This window comes from Phycodurus eques, chromosome 16 (assembly GCF_024500275.1).
Source record: "Phycodurus eques isolate BA_2022a chromosome 16, UOR_Pequ_1.1, whole genome shotgun sequence".
NCBI lineage: Eukaryota > Metazoa > Chordata > Actinopteri > Syngnathiformes > Syngnathidae > Phycodurus > Phycodurus eques.
In genome coordinates this window covers 15,169,547-15,183,726 of record NC_084540.1, presented here as the reverse complement: position 1 = coordinate 15,183,726, position 14,180 = coordinate 15,169,547, and the positions used below count along the sequence as shown (strand labels likewise).

The window sequence follows — 14,180 nt, the reverse complement described above, 5'->3', positions numbered from 1 at the left end:
GGCATATTTCTTGCGGCGGAACGGTGAAGACTGGTTTGAACATCTGCCTCACAGTTCTGAGGACCCGGGTTCTAATCCGGCCTCGGCTGTGTGGAATTTGCATGTTCTCCGCGTGCCAGTTTGGGGTTTCTCCGGGTACTCCGGTTTCCTCCCAAAAACATGCATGCTAGGTTAATTGGTGACTAAATTGCCCGTAGGTGTAAATGTGAGTGTAAGTGGTTCTTTGTTTCTATGTGCCCTGCGATTGGCTGGCAACCAGTTCAAGATGTACCCCACCTCTCGCCCGAAGCTATCAGCTGGGATAGGCTCCAGCACGCCTGCGATCCTGGTGAGGATAAGCGGTACAGAAAATGGATGGCATATTTTTTGCTTCTATCTATGGAGACCTGACTGCTCCTTCTGGTGTGTGCACCTAGGCCACCTGGGAACAGTATAGTACAGATATACGCAGAGCAGTATATAAGGAAAATCTTTATATATGGCTCTGGACATACGGATATACAGTGGGTACAGAAAGTATTCAGATCCCCTTAAAATGTTTCACTCTTTGTTATATTGCAGCCATTTGCTAAAATCATTTAAATTCATTTTTTCCTCAATGTACACACAGAACCCCATATTGACAGAAAAAACAGAATTGTTTAATTTTTTGTAGATTTATTAAAAAAGAAAAATGGAAATATCACGCAGCCATAAGTATTCAGTTTGGCCGGACGGCCAGCTCTAGGAAGGGTTCTGGTCATCCCAAATGTCTTCCCTTTATGGGGAAGACATTTCCCCATAAAGGGAAGGCCCTCATGAAACTACTGCATTAGTCATTTATCAAACATTAATAATATATATCTTGTCTACCTGTGTCGCTCCACCATTTGTTTTCAAATATCAGTTACTTCATGGATGGTATTCGCTAGCCCTTCTATGGCGTTTTGCATAATTTTTTAGCATTATGTTATACGGACTTGTTAGCTGATGGCGTTTTGCATAATTTTTTAGCATTATGTTATACGGACTTGTTAGCTGAAGCTTTCTGGGTCTTTTTTATACACCTGCAATTATTTTTATTTAGTTTGACAGTAAACTTCACTGGGAGTGGCAATAAACAGCTTAAAGCCTCTTTTTTTTTTAAGAATAACTATCTGGCAAGCAGAAATAAAAATTGGCAAAATGACGGTTCATACCTAAAAAACTCGTAAGTCTGGTCACTCGTATCTAAAGGCTCTGCTTCAAGGCAAGGGAAAGTCATATCTTTGTGTTTATTCGTCACAATTGGACACCATAAAACTAAAGTAACATAGAACGAACGCGATTGAAACGCGTAAATATTCTACATAACAATATTAATAAGGATGTATGATGACATACTAAAAACGATTAAAATACATTTTGAACGATAAACTAATGAAAGCCATACGATCTTTGAGTTGTCTGATTTCCAATCAACGCCTCTCGAGAAGAATCCAGCCAATGGCGTGCGAAGTCCTGCTGGGGGGGGGGTTTGGTTGGGCTGGCTGTTGAAAGCAGAGAGAGGAAGACGGACACACGCACGCGCACACCGGCATCATTTTCAACAAAAAGCCGTCGAAAGCGCCGAATTGAGACCACGTTTACCGGCGAAAGTTTACTCGACAAGACGCCCAGATGGTGAGTGCTCGCCTCGGCCCGCACACCGCGTCCGTTCCCGTCCCTCCCCGCGAATCTGCCTTTATGTTCGGCCGAGGTAAAGAGATGATGTCTGGGTTGGGTTGGGTTGGGTTGGGGAGGGGAGGGGAGGGGAGGTTGGATGCTCAATACTAAGCCTTTATTTCAAAAACATTTAAATATAAATTTCCGAAACAATTAAAACGTTTAAAAACCACCAACCACGTCGCTTGCCGCTTTAATTCCACCATTGAAGTGAGCAAGCTCGCTGGCTAAATAAAACCCTACCACAAAAGGTGATTTAAATCCACCGTAAATTGAGTATTTTAATGCTCAATTTTCTCTGGTGAATAAGACTGGTCACCCTCTTCCTGACGACGCTGTTTAGGAAATGGCTTTGTCTCGTCTCTCCTATGTATCAAGTGTTTGTTGTAATACCAGTTCCACACACAATGTAAGCAGATGTGTTGTAACAGACTGAGCCGCCTGCCTTTACGTTGCACGACGCACACACAACCCTACACAGCATAACACAACATTGCATACACTTGCACAGGCGCCTAATAAGTGCTCAGGCTTGACTGACACTGTCATTTAATTATACGCTAATTATTGTGTGTGTGTGTGTGTGCGTGCGTGGGTGCGTGCGTGTGCGTGTAGTACAACTGGAACGCTTGTTTCCATTAATTTGGCCTGAACAGCCAATCAGTGCCATTGCAAAAAAATCTCATATTATTAGAAATCGACACACAACTGTAGCTAATATTATGGTTGTGACAGTAACTCTCTATGCATTTGGTACCTGGCCCTTCAGTGGGGACTAACCCGTCGCTATTACAGAAGCCATCAATACTGTACAAAATGCCATATCGGTTAATTTAACACGATGCATCAGTGCCACATACATCATCTGGAGCAGTTCACAATCAATATTTAATAACATGCCAAAAACATTAAAGGCAAATACATCATACTCACTAGTCGATATGCTACCGTAATTATTAAATGTATCAATGTGTGCAGATGCTGCAGATGAGTTTTGCTTGTCGAAGTTCGCTTGGCTCTGAACAGCCACTCAGATGACACAAAAATGCTGATGGTATTTTGAAATCTGATTGTTTCTTCATTTTTTTCCCAATCTGTTGTTGTAATTTAGTTAGTTTCGGCCAGTACTACTGATTCTCAAGTCCCAGGGCAGGTTAGATTGACATGGCAACACACAAGAGGCTGAAAATAATCTGATTGGACAAAGGAATTGAACATATACGTAGTGGAAGGCAGCAGTGCAGCCAAAAGAAATGCTACAAAATGAAGAGAATGGACTGTTTGATATAAATTAATAAAAATAAATGGAACTGTTTGATATAAATTACTAAAAATAATTGGAAATCCATCCATCCATTTTCTGCGCCGCTTCTCCTCACTAGGGTCGCGGGCGTGCTGGAGCCTATCCCAGCTGTCATCGGGCAGGAGGCGGGGTACACCCTGAACTGGTTGCCAGCGAATTGAAAGGGCACATACAAACAAACAACCATGCCCACTCACATTCACACCTACGGGCAATTTAGAGTCTCCAATTAATGCATGTTTTTGGGATGTGGGAGGAAACCGGAGTGCCCGGAGAAAATCCACGCAGGCACGGACGGGGAGAACATGCAAACTCTAATATTAGAAATTTAGGTTGTAAACGTTTGACAGCCCACCACTGTGTTGTGAGTGTGTACACCTTGCCTAATTCCATCTGTCCACATTAATCAATGTAAAATGATACCAAATGGGCTCTTGTTGGCATCGAGTGCTCTACCATGAACACTCGCTATAGCCAAATGTTGACTAAAATTCTGCAATCAATACCCCATAATGACATTGTGAAGTAAGTTTGGAGGTGAGTATTCTACATGAGAAATTAGACAAACTTATATACTGTACTATCTACTGAAGATGACTGCTTTAAATATTCACAGCTTTTGCATGATACTTAATACAAATAAGAATTTTCAACATTTATTACTATTTCCCAAGCTATTGTTGTCAAGGTCACGAAAGATTAGCTTTGTAGGGTTTAATTTCCTCATGTATTTTATCAAATTAATAAGAAATAAGAATGGGAACTCCTCTTAAGGTGGAATGCAGTCTCTTTCTCACAGGACCTCCATTATGTTTGAAACTGTTCACCAATTTAGGAAGTAATGGAAATAGGAATAGTTTATACCAGGATAGAAGTAGTCTGGTTGGAAAATGTGGCCCTTAAAATGTCCTACAAAGTCATACATTTTAGAGTGGGCTTAAAACACCCCCCAAAAAAACTCTTAAATTTGATTTAAAGTGGTGTTAAAAATATCCTTAAAAATTACCTTTTTTTTTTAACCAGCTCCGAGCTGGTTAAAAAAAAGAAATGGTGCATCCACTTCCATCCTCCCTGCTTTTTCTGCTGTTCGAGAACTACCATGGGAATGCTATCGTGGAAATGCTCAGCACTGCACAGTCTTGCGCTAGGAGTTTCCGCTAAACACTGTCCTTCCACGGTGCAGAGCCGGTCCTCTGCCGCAAGTGCGTGCATGTCGCGGGGGAGAGGTGAGAGAGTGGGGAGGGAGGGAGAAGTTGGAGGGGGTAAAAACAATAAAAAAATAAATAAAAATAAAAAGAGCCAGCCAAGGGACTGGGAGTTCACGCTTGGGCAGTCACTAATCCTCGCCTCCATTGCAGCAAATTCGCAATACTTCTGACAAGTATTGTTTTCACGAAAGGGCGATAAGGAGTAAGTAACAGGAGAAGCTATGCTAAGCACTAAGATATTGTAAAATGTAGTCGCGAAACACTGGAATGAGTGGTTTGGGGGTACAGTACGCCTTTCACAGAAGTCTGGCTGGAACAGAGTATAACCAACTATGATCAGCAAATTAAAAATAGGCCAACTTCAATTAAATTTAAGAAATCATCAGACCTTTTCAGTTAAATGTCTTCAATGTCTTTTTTCAGCTGTTTTCTTTGTACATCGTACCTCCAAGCCATAGGAATTTGAATGTAAGCTTTTTTAGGGCATTTCCAAGGCCATGCCATTAAAATTGAAGACTTGTGTGTCACCAAAAAGTCAAACAAGCAGAGTTCATTCTTTGATGCTCCCCCAACTTTCACAATGCTATATGAGGCATATTTTTCAGTAATATTTGGGTGTAAATCATAATTCTGTAACCTGAAGACATTCCACTTGTATTTGCATGTTCCTGGGCTGGGCGCCGTACGGGTTCGGGCTTGTTTTAGGAATTCCGCACCTGGGGGAGATTTTCTTTTTCGCTTATGAAATGTTTCTGTGGTATATGACAACAGAAGGCGCTTTCAGAATCAGGTTGTCAGTTTCAACACCATCACATTGCTTTTCTATCCTCCATTGATGTTACATTGTTTTAATCAGGAGGAAAGTAGGTTTGCATTGCTATTATCTTCGGTTTAAAAATAGCATCCGACGTCAACAGAGCTGCACGCTTGGCTGAAGTTCTATCTGAACTTTGGCAGGCTCCCCAGACAGGAAGTCGCTGCTGCAAAAACGCCGCATCACTCTTCTGGGGACATGCAGGAGGTTGTTAAGTAATAAAGGGGAAGAAAGGGAGATGTGATTGTGCTGCAAGACTGCTCAACTTCCAGTCAGAACCCAACTAGACATTTAACTATTTGTGGGGGTGTGTGTGTGTGTGTGTGTGTGTTTTAGCTCCATACCAGCACTGCTGTTGTTTCTTTGCATAGCTACATAACTTACTGAGCCTGTGCATGTCAAGGCCGTGATGGAATGTTGCAGTCAAACACAGGCTACATGTTGTCTTCTTCAGCAGTAGCTCTTGGATCATGTGTACAAGCATGTGCAGAAAATACACTTGCAGACACGAAAGTGAGCGAATGCAAAGATTGTCTTAAATTTGATTCATCCTTAAGAAGGAAACCTTATAGCTGTCATTCCAAGGTCTTAAAAATACCACATATGCAATAAACAATATTGCTATATTTTCTTTGTTTAAGGTTATTTGTAATGTGGAAACGTTTAGGTCTTATATTTTTAGAGTCTCCTTAAAAGGTTCATAAAAATGTCTTTAAATGTCATACACTTAATAAGTGGTCCCAAAATTCTCCTAAATTTGACTTCCTTTAAACTGCAGATATGAAAACAAAAAATGGCCGAACAATCCAAAACGTGTTCGTTTGACTGAAAAATTCTGAAGGGTGATGTTGTTCCACTCCAGTCCTGCAGGCAGCGGTAATGTGCATTCTACAAAGTGACTGGTAGACTGCTATGAAAGTGCTCCTTGTTCAGTTGAGACAAAAACCTGCTTTATTTCTATTCACGCACTCCTCAATGGCATCCACCACCGGCTGCTTTGTGGTGCCTAATTTATTGGCTGAGCGAGCACCGTAGCAGAGACATGTCGTAACCACTTCCTGCCATGTTTCCGCGCCTTGCGTGTACATATAAGGAAACACAAGCCGGCATGTTGGAATCCTACCAAGTAAGGCAGGTTGTTACTTGAAGGCAAAAAATTTCATCTACAGGCTACTCGGGTTGCCATCTTGCTATGTGTTAGCACTCCTGCTAGCATATAGCACTTGAATACAGTCCAGGGTGTAGAGCCCTCATCGATCGGCCTTAGCAACACGAGTAGCAAAATTGCTATCTTGCTATATGATAACATATCATCTCCTAGCATGTTAGCATTTGATCATTTTCTCCCATCTCCTCCTGCAGCCACTCTAATTCACATAACTGTTTCCCCCCCACATAGTCTACCAATGACTTTCCCCCCCTGACTTGAACACTGGCGCCTTTTCTTCCAATCAGTGCTCTTTCTTTTTCACACGCAACTCTGCATGAACGCACCTCTTGTTAAACTATCCGGGGTACCCATACCTGTTAGCGCGGCTGTAGGAGTGGCTTGCACGCCTCCGTGCTAATTACCACCGCTTAACCTCGTCTGGCTTTTCTCCGGCGTAAGCTTCCCCAAAGTGCAGTGATGTAACGATAAGACTTAATTAGCTAGATTGTGAAGTTGTACACCGAAGGTAAGGTGACACTTGCCAAGTGAGAGAAATGTATACTCCCTTTCACACGGACTGTCAAAGCTGACATTTTCCCATTGTGGTAGCGCTGTCTGAAACTTTGTTCCGCCTGATGTTGTGTTGTTGCTGTCTGACAACTTTTCAATTCAGCACACGTCCTTTCGTGTGTGTGTGCGTTAGATTCACATTCGCAGTTGTGTCCACAGATTGTGTGTTAGTCCATGGTTGTGTGGACACAGTGAAGGAGGCCGGGCAGGCAACGCGTTGCGGCACATCTGCGTCCACGTTCTCCCGCCTGTATCAGCCCTCTTACGCCTCCTGAGCTCCAGAGGCTACCAGATTGATCCCGCCAGTAGTAATCTCAATGATTAAGTCTAAGTACACATGGTCCTAGACAGTGAAACTGAAAGTAAAACTGCTGTTACTTGAATAACTGTGGTAATTCTTCAGCTTACTGTGTACTTTGCATAACATGCTTCATAAAAAAGAAGCTGCCTTCTGTTTTTTTTTTTTTAACGGTCCAGAGTTAAGAAAAGTAAGCAATAGTGTGAAATGTGCGGCACGAGTGCTTGGATGTTAAAATGTCAGTAATTGCAAGTTGTAATTTTAAAAAGTATTATATTTGAGTGAAGCTAATGCCATGTTCAAGAAACGTTTGTGCTTTTGAACACTTAAAATGAAACACATTTTCATCACCTTGTATCGGCGCGTACTCAAATTTAAGTACTTTTACTCTGTTTGAAAAAATTGGTATCGTTACATCCCTATTTAATCCACTCGCTCATGCATGGTTGTGGTTGTTAGGTTGAGGCTAGCAGGTTCATGCAGAGCGTCCCCCTGTTTGAGTCACATGAGCGTCCAGACTGTAGTACGTAGATCCTCTCCCATGGGTACAAAGAGACAGATGGAGTCAGGAGTGGGATGAGGGGGGTCGAGTTAACATTCGGGTAAAAGTAATAAGGGCACTGTGAGAACATATTTTGTTCTTGAACTGACGTGTGTCTTTTAAATGCTTTCTCAGGACACCAGAAACACTGAGGAGAAACCAGTCCAGCGGTCCAAGGTAAATAAGTGTGTGTGTGTGTGTGTGTGTGTGTGTGTGTGTGTGTGTGTGTCATTTCTTGTTCAAACTCACAAACGTGACTGTGGGGTGAGATTGGGTTCATTCTATTCTGTGTTCCATCGGAGCTCACGGCCAAGGCTGTGCGGACTAAATGAGCTTACGTAATAAAACCAATTTAATCAGACAAGTTGAGGCCTGCGGTTATTTACTCTTGTCCCTCTTTGATGCTCCTCGACCTTCCAGTACCAGCACAGGCTGCTCCATGTCATCAGATAATAATGTTGTCGTCTTTAGAGTTTGTGAAGCAGCATGTGGCTCATTACCCAGAGATATTTTTGGAACACTCTGTTCTGAGTATCTTTAAACAATTGTATGTTTTTGTAAATATCTTCCTCCCTCATTCCTTGAAAGAGGAAAATTGTACACAACATGCACCGAATGCAGTAGACTCAGTGCTCTCACAAAAACAGCGGCTGGGGTCTCACTGAAACTAAACATCGAGCCAACCGGCGATCCCAAACATACAACTGTTTACTGCTGTGGTTGTGTGTGTTGAGTCCATGCTTTGTGTTGTACATGATTGTGTATTATGGCCGCGGTTTTCTGTTTGTGTGTGTTACATCCACTGTTATATGTGTGTGTTTTGTGTCCACGGTTGTGCTAGGTAGGGCCAAGGTTATGTGTTACCTCCAGGGTTGTGTGCGTTACATCCACATGGTTGTGAATGTAATGTCCACAGGTGTGTGTGTGTGTGTGTGTGTGTGTGTCACAGCCACACTTGTTTGTTACTTCCACAGTTGCGTGTGTTGCATTCACGTGAGTGTTATGTTCACATTTTTGTGTTATGTTCCTGGTACGTCCATGGTTGTGTGTGTCATACCCGTGGTTTGCAAGTCAGATCTACTCTTACCTGATTCTGGGGTTACATTCACTTTTTGATTTTCATTCATATTTCACGTTTACTGTGGCACCATTGAAACAATATTACATCCTAAATACTAGAAAAAGTTGGTTTGGCAAAATACGGGCAATTTAAAGTAGGGAAATTATGCAGAATTTGCGAATACTTTTCACGGCACCATAGATCTTTCACTTCCGTGTATAAGGTCGATGTGTTGTTCTGTGTGCGCACAGTCCTTTAGCTTGAAGACGCAGAAGGAGGTTTGCTCATCCTGCGAGAAGACGGTCTACCCCATGGAGCGGCTGGTGGCTGACAACCAGGTCTTCCACTCCACGTGCTTCTGCTGCAAGCACTGCAACACCAAGCTCAGGTGACCGCACACCACATTGATGCACAGTAAACCCCTGTTATTTATATATATATATATATATATATATATATATATATATATACTCTCACAAGCTTGTTAAAGCACACTTTTTACATTAAATTTATTTTAACAAAAATCTTGCAAGCCTTAAAGGTATAGAAAATTCAGTGTACAGTATTGATAATTGATACATGCTCTTAATACCCCCCCAATGGCAAGATTGCCTAAGTTATAGAGTTCCAGTATTTTATGTTGAGAGGGAACGTAAATAAATCATTCGCAATACAATGGCCGTGTAACTTTGTCATTCCCGAACCGTAGCCTGGTCTTTTTTCTTCTCCTGAATAGTTAGGATTGCCCTCTGGTGTTAAGTCTCACTACCAGATAGATGCCTTTTGAAAATGCAGAACGCTTGTGGGCCATTGCTTAAAACAAAACTAAGTGTTCTGTCCGAAAATGTGTGATGTTAACAGCAGCTAATGGGAGAGAATCCAGTGCGACTGCTTAAATTTCAGCATTTTAATCAATATTTGCTTTGAATATTGTACAGTAGTTATATTAACATACAAACTGTAAAAAAAAACCATTAAAGCAATGGCTATGAACTACAGATTTCCACTGTAAAGTGGATTATTTCCGGGAAAGACTAGGGTGGTCCTCAAATCAACTTTCCTCATTCAAATAAATGGGAATGACATTAATCTGTTGCAGCTCCCCCCCAAAAAAACATAACATTTTTGTAACCATTTTAATAAGAAAAATAGCATTCTATAGTATTGTACTGCATAAAAACAGTCACGTTTTCACAGAGAGCCACATGTAGGTTTTGATTTTTTTTTTTCTTCTGCTAAATAACAAAAGTCTTCTTTTAAAAACTGCATTTTGTGTTTACTTGTGTGGTCTTTGACTAATACTTAAATTTGTTTGACAAACATAAACAAAATAAGAAATCAGGAAGGAGGCAAACACTTTTTCCACACCATTGTGTGTGTGTGTGTGTATACACTGAATCTACCAAATGAAAGAATAGACTGTCTTCTTTCACCAGGACAAAGTTTGATTCGACAGAACATGAGTAGATTTTACTAAATGCTTCTGTTTCTCCCAGAGAATTATTTCATTTTTTTTTTTAAACAAAAAAATATGAAGCAGACAGTGCCTCTGATGCAAATTTTTTTTAATTTTTTTTGCTTTTGTGACACCATCTGATGAGTGGTTTTTTTCATGAACCAGCTAAAACATGTAGGAATGGCTTTTGATAGCAACTGTACTGTTGTACTTTGTCACATTTTTGACGCACATACTTCTGCCAACTACCACAACACATACTCTGTGAAATCTATAAATATATAGTATATTTTATGTGTGTGTGTGTGTGTGTGTGTGTGTGTGTGTGTGTGTGTGTGTGTGTGCACACACACGGTCGAGTGTAAAATGCTTCAACTAGTCCAACTTTACGATCGGACTGGTTGTGATTTGTTTTTCTTCTGCCCACAGCCTGGGAAGCTTCGCTGCCTTGCAAGGTGAATTCTACTGCAAGCCTCATTTCAAGCAGCTGTTCAAAAGCAAAGGCAACTATGACGAGGGCTTTGGACGCAAGCAGCACAAAGAGCGCTGGGCCGCCAAGGAGACAGAAAACATAACCAAGACGGCGTAAAAACAAACAAAAAACGGTGACATCATTGCTTTTTAAATTTGTTTTTTTGTTTTTTTTTTAACTGGCCATAATTCACACCATTATTTTGTTGTTCTTTTTAGTTTATTACCAGCTAGTTGATTGTGACCAACAGCCGTCTGGGCTTGGGCGAAGGGGGAAACATTACCATGCTGTAATTCTGTTATTTCTTATTGTTGTTGTTATTACAAATGATTTGCAACCATTTAATCACATCAGCAGGCTCACACTTTTTTATACACACACACACACACGCACACACATACTCACTCACTCACTCACTCACTCAGGTCAACTATCCCAGGCTTTTTATTGGCAGTGTCACCCAAGGATTTTATACAAAAATGTTACAATAATGAACCACAGCGGGCCCGAGCACCTGATAGGGGATGAAACAGGGTACTGTAACATGACCTCGTGTTTTTTTCTTTTCTACTTATTCTGTTGTGGAGTGTCGACCGTCTTTGTTGCATGTAGTCAGTACGAGGAGGTCCCAACGGCCTTATTTTCACCACTGGATCGGCCTTTAATGTTGTAATTATTGGTTTTATTTAGTTTACGAGCACTTGGATTGTTTGTTTTGTGAATTTATCTGTACATAGCGCTGTAGTTTTTGTGATTCGTAAATACCACCCTACCCCCACTCGACACCAATCGTCCCAAGTTGCCGAAAACACCCCACGCGTTTGTGCCATCTGTCGTTTTAATCATTCCAATCATGTAAAAAAAAAATAATAATAATAATAACAATCCTTTGTTACCCTCCCCAAACCCAGTGTTTGTAAACTTTCATTGAGCCAAGGTATATATATTTTACAATAGAAAAATCGTTTAAACGACACACCACCGAACAAAATGCATGGTGGCAGTGGAAGAGCATTTAATGTTTCTGCATGTCACTACACGTGGCTGGCATAAATAGATGACCATAGATACTAAGATGCTGTCCTAACCAAGTTGGCACCTGGACCTATTCCTTCAAGAAGTGGTGCCCCCTAAAATGAGTTGTGAATGCTGTACGTGGAACAGCCGGTGCAGAGTGCCCCCTGCTGCTGATACGCTGGCTCGTCTGAGGAGGAATAGTTAACCATATGACCGTTTTTTTGTTGTTGTTTTTTTTTTTTTAAATGCCTTTTTAGTCACGACTGCCTCAGTTTCTGGCCTCCATTTTGATTGACGAACTATTATTCAGGATTTTAATGTTTTTTTTATTGTGTGAACATTTAAAAAAATCAAATTTTAGGGACTTGACTGAGACTTGAATGACTCGATAGATTTTGTTACTGTGAATCGAGCATGCTGTGACCAATAAAATGGATTATTTGCATTTTTTTTTTTTTTTTTTTTTTTTTAAATGAAAAGCCTTAGAACTCACTATGACTTCATGTCCTGATCATGCCTTTTCCAAAAGCAGACTTCACTCCACATTCCCACTCAGCCAGCAGCCCCACTCACGACTCCACAAAATAATGTACTGTATAATACTTCTAACTCGGCTGTTACGTATGTATGTGTATGTTGACTTTTTAATCATTGAATGCTTTCAATTTGAAATTATTATACTGTATGTGGAAAATGTTGTCTTTTTGTTTGTTGGTTGTTGCCCACCAAGGGTACAGCTGTGAACATCACTCTCGTTAGGTGATTGATGATGGCAGGTTTTTGAGGAAAAAGTTAAGTCTGCTGTTTTGTTCTCATGGATTTGTCATCTTTTCAAACTTATGCCTCTTTTTGACAGTGGTTTTATATATATATATATATATATATATATATATATATATACACACACACACACATACATACATACATACATACATACAGTGGGTACGGAAAGTATTCAGACCCCCTTGAATTTGTCACTTTTATATTGCAGCCATTTGCTAAAATCATTTAAATTCATTTTTTCCTCAATGTACACACAGAACCCCATATTGACAGAAAAAAAGAGGAATTGTTGAAATTTTGGCAGATTTATTCAGAAAAAGGGAAATATCACACAGCCATAAGTATTCAGACCCTTTGCTCAGTATTTAGTAGAAGCACCCTTTTGAGCTAATACAGCCATGAGTCTTTTTGGGAATGATGCAACATGTTTTTCACACCTGGATTTGGGGATCTGACATTCCTCCTTGCAGATCCTCCAGTTCTGTCAGGTTGGATGGTGAAAGTTGGTGGGCAGCCATTTTCAGGTCTTTCCAGAGATCCTCAATTGGGGTGGAGTGCTGCAGTGATTGTTGACTTGATAAAACTTTCTCCCATCTCCCGGCTGCATCTCTGGAGCTCAGCCACAGTGATCTTTGGGTTCTTCACTTCTCTCACCAAGGCTCTTCTCCCCCAATTGCTCAGTTTGGTCGGATGGCCAGCTCTAGGAAGGGTTCTGGTCATCCATTTAAGGATTATGGACGCCACTGCTCTTAGGAACCTTAAGTGCAGCAGAAATTTTTTTGTAACCTTTGCCAGATCTGTGCCTTGCCACAATTCTGTCTCTGAGCTCTTCAGGCAGTTCCTTTGTCCTCATGATTCTCATTTGGTCTGACATGCACTGTGAGCTGTAAGGTCTTATATATACAGGGGTGTGGCTTTCCTAATCAAGTCCAGCTGGACTCTAATGAAGGTGTAGAACCATCTCAAGGATGATCAGATGAAATGGAGAGCACCCGAGTTAAATGTATGAGTGTCACAGAAAAGGGTCTGAATACTTTTTTTTAATAAATCAAAGATTTCACAATATTTTTTTTTCTGTCAATATGGGGTGCTGTGTGTACATGAAAAAAAAATTTTTAACAAATGGCTGCAATATAACAAAGAGTGAAAAGTGGAAGGGGGTCTTAAAACTTTCCGTATCAACTGTATATATATATATATATATATACGTGTATATATATATATATATACGTGTATATATATATATATATATATATATATATACATATATATATATATATACGTGTATATATATATATATATATATATATACGTATATATATATATATATATATATATATATACGTATATATATATATATATATATATATATATATATATATATATATATACGTATATATATATATACGTATATATATATATATATATATATATGTAACATGCTTGACCTGTGGATTGAGGTGGCCTTATAGCAAAAGAACGCTTGGACTGCGTTTTGCGGTCGTCTTCCTCTTCCCAATTGCTTTTTTTTTTGACTGTGACATATAAATCTCCCCTCATTCTATGCCTCAATATTTTGAGCATTTGTCATGTTTTCTTTTTTTTTTTTTTTTTTTACATGGCTTTTGGAGAAAAAAATAAAAAATGCTTGTGTGGATTTATTCATTTGACTCAGTTTTACTAGATCTGTAATCACCTACAGAGCTGGGTAGAGTAGCCAAATATTGTACTCAAGTAAGAGTACTGTTACTTTAGATATGACTCAAGTAAAAAGTAGTCCAAATAATTACTTGAGTAAAAAGGTACTCTGAAATAAACTAAAGTA

The 14,180-nt window shown here is 40.1% G+C and overlaps 1 protein-coding gene across 1 annotated transcript; it reads left to right on the top strand.

The window, feature by feature from the left end:
• The first annotated feature begins 1,499 nt into the window (after positions 1-1,499).
• Positions 1,500-13,561, top strand: limd2 (LIM domain containing 2). Its single transcript, XM_061700272.1, has 4 exons — positions 1,500-1,641; positions 7,703-7,744; positions 8,879-9,015; positions 10,513-13,561. The coding sequence occupies exons 1-4, from the start codon at positions 1,639-1,641 to the stop codon at positions 10,670-10,672; spliced, it is 342 nt and encodes a 113-aa protein (XP_061556256.1). The 5' UTR covers positions 1,500-1,638; the 3' UTR covers positions 10,673-13,561.
• The last annotated feature ends 619 nt before the right edge of the window (positions 13,562-14,180 follow it).

Coding starts and splice junctions, on each gene's coding strand:
- limd2 (XM_061700272.1), top strand. Junction 7,745..8,878: donor AACCAGTCCAGCGGTCCAAG/GTAAATAAGTGT, acceptor GTGTGCGCACAG/TCCTTTAGCTTGAAGACGCA. Junction 9,016..10,512: donor CACTGCAACACCAAGCTCAG/GTGACCGCACAC, acceptor TTCTGCCCACAG/CCTGGGAAGCTTCGCTGCCT.